Here is an 11,766-nt window from a genome sequence, read left to right on the forward strand (position 1 = left end):
ATGGGGTAATGTCCTGAAAAGTCACCTTCTCCTTGTAATACCTGTCATACCTTTGTCATTATACCTCTCTCTCTCTCTCTCTCTCTCTCTCTGTAACAATGAAAAAGTCTTTGCTGTCAAATATCTCACTGACTCCAGACATTTGAACAGTGGTGTAAAAAAAGGTTTACGTTAATGTATTAACAACAGTGTACAACATTTTTAACAGTGTAAATATTCTACTGCCCATTGCTAATTAGTGTTTTCTTTTATATTAATGTTAATTTATGCAGATAACAGTGTTAAAATGTGTAAAATGCATATGCAAAAATTTAATTGCTATTCACTGCTATTTCATGTTAGCCATTGCATTAACTAATGCTACCTATAGAATCATATTACAAGTTTTTGCAAATAACTTGAGCAATGATGCAAGCACCATTTGATATTTATTGTCTCCAGTTTTTAAGAATCCAGTCAATAAATCCACTTCATCAAGCAGGCTTTTACAAACTACATATCTGCAAAAAGCCAGGCATTTAAAATGAATGGTACGAATAACAGTGGCACAGAGACATACTGTTTCATGTGAAACTACAGCAATGAACCGCTGTCGTCAGTCCTATCCCAGCCATTAACCACCAACTGGAGCCAACTTGAACAAAACTGGGTAACACTTTAGAATAATGGTCCGTTGTTAACAAGTAACTATGCAGGAAGTAATAGGTAGTAGAGGATAAAAAATATATCCTCATTGAGAATTACTTGTGAACTATGACCAGTTAATAAAGAATAACCAATTAATTACTAATCACAACAGTAACGTCTTAAAAGTGAACAATAAGTGTTAATGTAGTACTACCTATTACTTCCTGCATAATTACTTGTTAACAACGGACCATTATTCTAAAGTGTTACCCAAAACTGAATAGAGATCATTTCCGATATCTTTGAAGTTTTAAAATGACGGAGCGGAGTCGGCCCCTTATACGACGAGCAACCGGTGAGTACAGATGAAAGCGGTTCCCTTCATATCCATAATTAGAACACACAACACAAAAGAGAAGCAGAACAAGCACTGATGAGCAGCCAGCAAGTGGAGGATGCAATTTGTGCGACTCCTCTCTGTAATCAGGGGTCACTCAATGTGGAGGAGCCTTCTTCTCGGATCCTACTGAAATACGGAAAATTACAGTTCAGAGGGGACGACTGTAACCATGACAATTTAACCCCCCTGCGTTCCCCCATCTCCTCGGCTGCTAACTTGCTGCTGACAGCTTGAATGCTCGGCTGTGATTCTAGCCAGAGGATTAACTTCCACATTTAGATTGCTGACAGTGGATTTTGCATGAAGGAGTTTGCATACAGAAATGCAAAGGTCTTTAGGGAAACACAAACAAGAAAAAAGATAATTCCTTCTACTGCAGCTGAGACACTTGCTTAAAGCTTTGCAAAGGAAGAAAATAGCTTTTGTCAGTTGTGGTAACTGTGTTATTAACTTATACATTTTTATTTTATTTATTTGGCTCCAGTTGCTCCAGACAGTATTTGAACACGACACTCGATATATCATATCTGGCTGGAGATTTGATTGATTTGATACAATTCTTAAAGCAAGTGACATTTGTAAACAAATAATTCTAGAGCTATTCTCTGAGATGCAACCTTTTTTATTATTTTATTAAAAAAATGTGTTTTAAACGAATAGAACATTTCAAATGCTAAAACAATAAATATATTGTTTGAAATAATAAAACAAGGTTAAATCTATGATATTTTAATTCCAGAATTCAGATGTTTTCAGACATATGTGGAAGACTGTGTGATGTCACCTTTTTATGTATGTGTGCATGTCTATTATTATTATTATGTGTTAATAAATATTTTTTTATGTATATAATTTTTTATTTATTTTTTTTTTTTTTTTACAAAGACTGACTCAGAAAGTCATGGTATTGTCTTCTGAGATTAGGTTACAGGACTATGTGGGACATGTTAACTAACCCTCCTCAGCCCCACACCTTGAGACCGAGGTAAAGTTTCACACCATGTAAACATGACTTAATCTCTTCAGACAGGTCTAATATACTGAACACAATCCAACGTCCGATTCAGCTGCGCAAAAGCATAAAATAAAAGCCGTGTTTACGATCTGTTTCCCCAGGGTAACTGTATTGATAATGTGATTAAAAAAAGATATTATACAATACTAACTGACATTTGATCATGTGCTTTCCTCCAAGTCAGCAAAAGGTCTCAGAAATGTCTATTTGCACTGTGATCATCCGAGAATAAAGATAAGTGGCGGAGATGTTCTGATGTCAGTGTCAATATTCTGCTGAGCACATGTTGAGCTCCATGGCTTCAAAGAGCTACAATGTTATGGGCTTACATTTCTGCCACAATTCTGAGCGCGAAAGATCATATTTTGAGCGCACAAAAGCGCATTTTGCACGTGCGCGATCTGAGTTTTGTGGAGAAATTGTTCGTTTCGCAAAGAAAAAAGTCTTTCGAGCGCACGGAAATCAATTTTGCATTTAAAACACGTTTTTGGATGTGTGCAGACCTTCTCCTTTGCGCGTGCAACGTTTCACTAGCTTGCTCACCTGATGCCCCCCCCCTCTGTGCTCGCTAAATGCCAACAGCTCGCTTGCTCAACACAACCCAGCGTTACAATGTGCCATAATTCCAGCCAATCAGAGACCGAGGCTGCTAAATTCTGATTGGCTGCCTTGACAACCAATCACAACATTTATTGCATTACCTCGACAGCAGAAGAGGAAAAATACAGTGCATGCATAATTATTATGCAAGTTGATATTCTGATCATATTTTTTTCCAAGCACATTTTACCAATTCCAAACGACATCAATCTTAATAACTACTATTAATCTTGTATTTAGTAATTTATAATTGATATATAATTATTCATGAAGGCTGAAGTGAAAAATGTCTTATATTCAGGTGTGCATAATTATTAAGCAGATTTTCTTTTACAGATAAAATGAGCCAAAAAACAGATTTAACTCAGACTGAAAGTAAAAAATTATTAAATGCCCATGAGAAATATTCAAAACTAATACAATACTAGAAATTGCAAAGTTAATGCATAACCATTGGACAGCAAAATGCTCAGTGGTCAGCAGAGTCAGTCAATGATCTTTCGCGCGCAGAATTTCGGCAGAAATGTAATTCCATACAATGTTTATAAATGTCTGAGATCGAAAGCACATTTAAAGAACACAAGAACAAAACCTATCACTGAGAAAATTCCTTCCAAACCTGTACATCTGAAGTTTTCATACAACACAATTTTGAAAACCAACTGCAAATAATTCGCTCCTCACAAAAAGTAGTGGTTTATTACTGAAATGGGTTGTTTAGTAAACTTGAACTGACATCTTAAGATCAGAGTAGTTTAATGATAGCCCAAACAATTTCATTTGACTTCCTTTAAGCCTTAATATAAGGGGGTCAACCCCCAAATCCCAACAATTATACTCCCTCCACCACCTATGTTTAAATATACACCACAATAATACCATAAAATTCAATTTGAAGTTACTTGAAGTCCCATGTAATTATCATGGTATTGTATGTGCAAAAGTTTATCATGGTATATAGCATAGTACTATGGTATTACCATCAAATGTCATATCTGTATCATTGTACTTCGGGGGAATTATGAAAATCCAACAGTAAGCTTTAATAAAAATAAAAAATAAAAAAAAAACATGCTTTGAGGATATTTGAAAAAGTTTGCAATTTAAGCACACTGATAATTATGTTGTATTAGTCTCAAATTAAATTATGCATTACGTCACTTCTGCAATTTGATGAGCTGAAATGAAACTTTCTCAGAAGGTTGTTGTGCATAACCATACAAGCAGTTGTGTGACTATAAAAAATGTACAACATATTATTAAATTAAAGAATACAAATAATACACATTAAATACGAGGTGTGTATAATTTTATGTTCCAGTACTGGCACATTCAAATTACTGTATGATTCAGGTGTAATAACACAACTACATTAGTAAATTCAAAACAACACTTTTTTTTCTGGATAATTACTGCTGAAAGACATAACTAATGGGCATCCCAGCAGGCACCGGACGTCTATGTAATGTCAGATTGATGTTGGACATGACGTCAGACAGACGTTGCGTTTTGGTTGAAAATTAAAATCGGGTTAACGTCAATATTTGATGTCAATTTGACGTTGACTTAACATTGGATTTTGGTTACACAACCTAAAAACAACAAAATATCAACGTCACCTGACGTCGGTATTGGACATCAATTTAACATTGACATTAGACGTTGAATTTACATTGAATTTTGGTCACCCGACGTCGATTTAACCAAATATCAACGTTGTGTGCCTGCTGGGATTATTCATCAATACATAGTACAGTATGGTGCAATATAAAGCGACCTCACTATTAGAACACTGTAACCCATTACAGAGGCAGACCATCTCTTTCCTGCTAAAGCCTGTGTGTCTGAATACAGATCTGGTATCTGAACTTGCTCATCTTAGCAGGACACAGTCAATCCACATTGGTAGTCACATCCACCCCCACCCCCCATACCTGTCTTGCCACAAAAACTCTGTCCAGACCTACCGCTGAAATAAAGTATCTTATGTAACACTCGTCTTATCCCATTTCCACAACGCTCACCTTTATACCTGTCTGTTCTCAAGCAGTCAAACAACACAAAGGTCACTAAGATTACTGTAGGCCTAATGTGATTTTAAAAGAGAGATTCGCCCTGATTTCCACTGCTTTCATACGTACCCCATCAGCCCACACTGTGATGGTAGCAATACATCTATAATGTGATAGTGATATAGCATGCAGTACACTTTTCCCTGATTTACAAACACATTAGCATATGCATGTTTTCCGGCTGCAAAAATAATAACTGTGATTGATTATGGCATTTAAAAGTGTTTTGCCGATAATGGCTCTAGCCCAGTTTAACAAGTGTGTGATATACAACAAGCTTAAATAAATGAGGCTCACGTGTATGACATGGAACTGAACTTCACCTCTAGCACTAGCCATAGCTGGTCTCCGATCTTCACATCCTTCTTGTAGAACATTCCAAAAAACTTCACGACATTGGAATGGTCTGAGAGAGTTTTGAGGATGTTATATTCAGCTTCAATTTCCTCATCAATGTCCTGAAAGAAACAGATTAATTTAATTGACTTTTAAGAAACACAGGGCAATGGTTCAAACTTCCATTCTCATTTTGGAGTGAACAGAAACATTTCTTAAACTATCCAGTTTTTAATGAAACACAAAGGGAGGCACTGATGCAAAAAAAAGAAAAATATATATTTTTGTGAGTCATTTTATCTATTGAACTTAGCGAAACCAGAAAGGCTATGAAATGTCAGCATTAATAAAGCCCTACAGGCCACAACGGTACACTACACTTGGGGGATATATTGAAATAATATTTGTTGGCTTCCACATCCTCCAATGTCGGAAAATTACTGTTTACTGATTGAACCTGGAGGAAAAACAACCTCTGAGAGTAGAATTTTAATGGATACGGTGCACAGGTCTTTTGTGTGATGCCTTTTGGCTTCAAAAGTGCTCCACATTTCTATTACTACACATGATTACTGCATTTCCTGTGCTTGGAAAGCAGTGAAAATAAATATTTGTGAATATCGAAGGTACAATGACCACGGCAGCTGCAGTCTATTAAATTAAGCCTAGATTTATTTGATCTAGATGAGTAATTTGAAATATACTGGCAGCCAAAGGCCGTTGAAATACTTCCAAGCCTCCTTTCAGGACCTTGAAAGGGTGAACTGGAGAAACTCTGGTGAAGTAAATTAACACAAATTGCACATTTTCTGAAAATCCATCTCTTCATGATTAGTCTGTGTATGTGTTGTTAGGGGTGCTTTTATTTGCCCCATCACTAAAAGAAAGAGTGTGTGGCTGGAGAAATAACGAGAGAGAGAGAGAGAGAGAGAGAGAGACGGAGAGCCTTTTGGCATTATCTGCAGGATATAGATGTTCTGTTCTTAATATGATAGTGGCAAGTATTTGTTCTCAGTGGTCAGTAATTGCCTGCAGGCGTCTCTTAAGGCATAAACACTCTCACAGGTACACACAATTGCGCAAATACATGCATATGCACACAAATGTGAACTCATTGAACCTGAAGTGCCTACCATGACTCTGCCCTTAACCTCAGTTCTGTGCAAATCTGACCTTGAGTTTGCTCTGTGTTTAAAAAATTTGACTCAGGGTTCGGCTAAACAGGACTCATAGATGTGCATGTTTTGAGAGTTGTGCTTGTTGTCTCTCTTTGTGACCTAAAAACATACACCACACACAGGTTTGATCTAGTATGGTTTTACTCACATGGATTGGATCCAGTATTTTGACGGCGGCTTTGCTGCCATTGACCCTGTTAAGCACTTTATAAACTTTCCCATATGTCCCTTTACCAATAGTCTCAATGATCTCCCAGGTGTCGGATGGATCTGGAAAGCTGTCAAAGACGATGGATTTCCCTGAGTGAGGAAACATCTTCTCAAGTGATCTCCTGAGGAGAAAGAGCACATATTGAGTCTTGAGTTATAGACGACTACTTGCTGTTTTTCCATTTGACTTATGGTGGTTAACTTGGAAGTTGTTTTTTTTCACTTGTGATGCCTGCACACAAGAGATAACACATTTTAACAACCATGTGATGAGTAAAATAACCTCTGCATGAAAATGCACACTAATATGTAAATATGGGTTTTAAAATTAGCCGTGGCACAGCTAGGACTATTTTTGCATGATAGCAATGTTGCTCCAGGATTAACAAAATCCATATATGCAGTAGTAACAACAAGATCACCCTTTATCATGTCTGAATAAGCATATCCCTCAGAATTTTTGCAAAAGCTGCTGGCTTTTACCTGTCACTGAGGATGGAAAACTTTGGACTAAAATGTTTTGGTTCAATTTATATCTCCAGGGTTTTGATCTCAGAATTTGTGAATCCCTCTTCAGAAAACAATGTCTGAGAAAAGCAGGAAGATATGATCAAAGGCAGAAAGATCTGAGGATGCAGTGAACTAATTTACAAAAGGGTCAGAAGTTCTGTTCCTTCAAAGATGACATTATGTGCAGATTGCACAACAAATCCTAGCAGTAACTATGACTTAGTGAAAGAAAACATTACATTCCAATTGGCACAATGCAAGAACTTTTTGACAGAAACTTACTTCATAAAAGAAACACAGTAGCAGAATTTCAAATGTTCTGAAGAAAGCTTGAATGGTGCTTGTCTGTGCAAAGCACTATGCTAGAGTATTCTGGTGGGCATTGCTTTCGAGTGGCTGAGGTGTTCTGGGGTTTTGCTAGGTGGTTGCTCACTATCCTAAATAAAAAGAGCTGATCTTCAAGTCTTTATGAAATTCTGGTCTCTTAATGTGACTTGGAGGTCCTTTGTTCAATGCAATTGTTTTGCATTATACTCTCCTCCAAGAAAAGTGGTGTCCAGTTCTGCTCCTGGAGGGCTACCTTCCAGCTAATCATGGTCTTCAGGATCACTTGGATCTTCCAAGCAGGTGTGTTGGAGCTTCACTCTGCAGGAAAGTAACTGTGTCCCAATATAGAGGCTGTATTCGAAGACTGAATGCATCACAGCGGTGCAACAAAGACTGTCCCATTTCAAAGTCTCCTTCAAATGGGGCCTCAAAATGTGTCCTTTGTTTCCGGGGCTATGAAAGATACAACAGATGGATCCTTCATGGCCCAGGCAATCCCAAGTTTCATCGCGCCAATGATGACAGGATTTTTTTAAGTGAAAATGCCAGATAATACTTTCAAATTGAGTTTCAACTTAAAAAAAAAATCGGTTTACATGTTGACTTATATCTTACTAAATTATCATTTTAAAAACAGTTTATACTTTTTATTAAATTATGCTCATGGACTAAGGTGAACAGATTATGAACCCTGATTTGTTTTTAAGCTGTTGAAGATCAATTAAAAAAAAAGTCCAGTACAAATGTTGCTTCTATTTGTCAATGGCAGCTGTTGAAGTTACTAGGAAATCCCCCATAGGATAGACCAGGGCTGTCCAAACTCAGTCCTGGAGGGCCGGTGTCCTGCATGGTTTAGCTCCAACTTGCCTCAACACACCTGACTGGAAGTTTCTAAGCCTAGTAAGAGCTTGATTAGCTGGTTCAGGTGTTTTTAATTTGGGTTGGAGCTAAACTCTGCAGGACACCGGCCCTCCAGGACCGAGTTCGGACAGCCCTGGTTTAGACACTTTCAGTTCCGCTGCTCACAAATAAGTGCTTTTATAACAGCAAAAATATGTTTCATGTGATGTTAACGCAATGTTTATCAAAATAAAACTGATTAAAAAATAAAGACCCCACTTTAGTAGTATGTTAATAGTATTGACTTTATTGGTATTTTAATAGTAGGCCTTTTGGCTTAAATTTTACAGGCACTGTCTTAAGTACATTAATTATTGAATGAAAAGTGTTTCTGTTGCTTCATGAAAACATCTGAAACATCTGTGTATTTGAGAAATATTGCTTCTAATCCACTTCATCTGTGATAAAGTATGTGCAGGGGCGGTTCTACATTGAATTACACCCTGGGCGAGACCCCCTTCGAGCGCCCCCCCCCCCCCAACAATCCTTCATGGCCCAGGCAATCCCAAGTTTCATCGCGCCAATGATGACAGGATTTTTTTAAGTGAAAATGCCAGATAATACTTTCAAATTGAGTTTCAACTTAAAAAAAAAATCGGTTTACATGTTGACTTATATCTTACTAAATTATCATTTTAAAAACAGTTTATACTTTTTATTAAATTATGCTCATGGACTAAGGTGAACAGATTATGAACCCTGATTTGTTTTTAAGCTGTTGAAGATCAATTAAAAAAAAAGTCCAGTACAAATGTTGCTTCTATTTGTCAATGGCAGCTGTTGAAGTTACTAGGAAATCCCCCATAGGATAGACCAGGGCTGTCCAAACTCAGTCCTGGAGGGCCGGTGTCCTGCATGGTTTAGCTCCAACTTGCCTCAACACACCTGACTGGAAGTTTCTAAGCCTAGTAAGAGCTTGATTAGCTGGTTCAGGTGTTTTTAATTTGGGTTGGAGCTAAACTCTGCAGGACACCGGCCCTCCAGGACCGAGTTCGGACAGCCCTGGGATAGACTGTCCCATTTAACAACACTCAGTTTGAAGTCCGTACCTATCAAATGATACAGCCTCTGCATTGAGACACAGCTAGGAATTCTTCAGTTGTAGGACAGGATACACTTGTCCAAGAGTAAATCTTTTGTCGGATCACTTAAAAAAGTAATAGCATACCTACATTTAAACAAGCTAGTATGTGTGTTCCCTTGAATTGAGAGGAGCTGTTTGTGTTATAACATTTAAAGATAAAACTGAAGTAGATAAGAGGATTGTTGTCAATGTTGCATCCCTTCCTTTCATTTAAATAGTTCCCACAAAGCTCTTGCTCCCTATGGGTTAAGTGCCTCATAAGACTGATCATTTAGGACCCATCAATCAGGCGCATGGTTTTTCCTATCATTGCTATGCTGATGACACGCAGCTCTACCTCTCATTTCAACCAGATGATTCAACTGTACCTGCTCGGATCTCAGACTGCCTGACTGGCTTCCAGTCATGGCTCGCATCAAGTTCAAGACATTGGTGTTTGCCTACAGAACTGCCACAGGTTCCACACCCTCCTACAGTACCTCCGCTCTCTCCTATGCACCCCCTCCAAAAGCCTGCAGTCAGTAAATGAGTGGCGACTAGTGGTCCCATCGCAGAGAGGCACAAAATCACTCTCAAGGACGTTTTCTTTCACCATACCCTGTTGGTGGAATGACCTACCTAACTCCATCCGGACAGACGAATCCCTCACAACCTTCAAGAAACAACTGAAAACTCATCTTGTCCATGAACATCTAACTGCCTCCAATAATAATAATAAATCTATGACTTCACTTTTTTTGTTCTCTTATTATCCTCCTGTCCTAGCGTTTTACTATTTTGAATGGTGACTGAAACCTATAACAGACATTTCTCGTGTTTATTGCCATCTTATGCTACATCGCTTGTTGTATTCTTCAACTGTAAGTCGATTTGGATAAAAGCTGCCAAATGAATACATGTAAATGTAAATGTAAATAAGAGTCTCATATTGTTGTGATGGAGAATGCGGGCAGGTCTCTTTAATGTGAGTGAGTAACAAAGACCCTGATTCAAGCTGCTTTTATGACCTCGTCTTTGTTCTCAGTACAGTGCGAACCGCTCTGGCTACCAAAACCTGATGTGCCAGCTATAAAACCACAGTGAAAAATGGGATTCCTAATGAACTGATGAGTTTGGACAATGAAAAATTTGCATTGTGTATTTTAGCATGTAAGCTAATTTCACAGAGAGACCAATAAATTATCACACCAGACTGAATGGATTTCAGAGGGAATATTTGTCTTGTCTCCAAGGAAAGAATGGCTAAATTTACTTTCTGGAGCTCTGTTAACAAATGCTTTAACTTTTGTTTGAATTTGCCTAACAAGCATCCAGGAATTTCCTTCCACAATATCAGGTATCAGATCACTCATCTTAAGGTTTAGAACTCAAGTTTTATTTTTTTAATATAAATATAAATATATTAAAATGTATAGTTGAAACTATTCTAAAAATGAATCCTCTACAATGCTCTACAACAACAAAAAAATATATATATACTTTTTTTTTTTATTGTTGTAGAGCATTGTAGAGGATTCATTTTTAGAACAGTTTCAACTATAAATTTTAATTGCCGTTAAGCATTAAAATCAATAAAGTTCTGCACACATTTAATATTATAACCTACTGTTAGACAAATAAACAATATTATTTTACAGAATTGTGTGGAAAATAAATATATAAACATTCTTTAAATGTTGTGTTCCAGAGAATAAATAGTATATAATCGTAAGCAGTATCTGATCAAAGTATTATTTCTTTTAAATACTGTAATTTTTCAGACCAACCCAACTCCTATCCAAACTCATGCCGGCAAAATCAGTCATAAATACTTCTGTTATTTAAAAGTAGTATGAAAAACACAGTAATCCCAAACAATAGTTAATCAAACATGAAATTATGTAACTACTGTTAGTACTCACTGATCTTTTTATTCTGTCTCTCAACCAGACTCACCATTTGTAACCCTACCGGGTGAAAGTTCAGCCAGCTCTTTCGCTACTCTAACTGCAATTAAACCCACTTTCAAGATAAAAATTGTAAAATTCAACATGTCACTTACATTCCTTTCTTAAATGGTCGATGAACATTTTGTTGAATAAGTCCATATTGACCCTGTGGAAGCAGTCGTGGCGTGTGAACACTTGTGGAGGAGTTAACCACAGCTAAAGCTAATCTCAGCGAGCCATGCCTGGCACCAGAAACAATGCTAAGCAGCAGAAGATATGTTGGGATTAAGAGGAATTAGTCGACTACGCCATGAGCCTTTCCTCATTTAGATACTCATTGATACAGGCGCCAAAGCTAGTACGAACAACTAAGAATATAATGCCAGGGGAACTACCTCTCTAACCCAAAGAAAGTAACTAGATAGAGTAGCTTAGGAAGCATATTTATCCTTTGTTAGGGGTTTTAATTTACACCAGAGAAAGTTCTTTCACACAGTGTTTTAGTATTTATAAAACTCAATGCTTTTTATTGAAATTGCCAACTTTTCTATGAATATGGCACAAATTGGTGTCCTATTA

General features: G+C 37.2%; 1 protein-coding gene across 3 annotated transcripts in view; it reads right to left on the reverse strand.

The window, feature by feature from the left end:
• Positions 1–11,430, reverse strand: part of LOC107675224 (myosin-IIIa-like) — an 86,201-nt gene extending 74,771 nt beyond the window's left edge. For all 3 annotated transcript variants that reach the window (XM_016469516.1, XM_016469508.1, XM_016469501.1), the window contains exons 1-3: positions 11,301–11,430; positions 6,377–6,560; positions 5,038–5,172 (exon numbers count right to left, since the gene is read on the reverse strand). In XM_016469516.1, coding sequence (XP_016325002.1) covers positions 5,038–5,172; positions 6,377–6,560; positions 11,301–11,302 — 321 coding nt within the window. In that variant the 5' untranslated portion in view covers positions 11,303–11,430. The remainder of the gene's footprint in view (positions 1–5,037; positions 5,173–6,376; positions 6,561–11,300) is intronic.
• Between the last annotated feature and the right edge of the window lie 336 nt (positions 11,431–11,766).

This window comes from Sinocyclocheilus anshuiensis, unplaced genomic scaffold (assembly GCF_001515605.1).
Source record: "Sinocyclocheilus anshuiensis isolate Anshui unplaced genomic scaffold, SAMN03320099.WGS_v1.1 scaffold1090, whole genome shotgun sequence".
NCBI lineage: Eukaryota > Metazoa > Chordata > Actinopteri > Cypriniformes > Cyprinidae > Sinocyclocheilus > Sinocyclocheilus anshuiensis.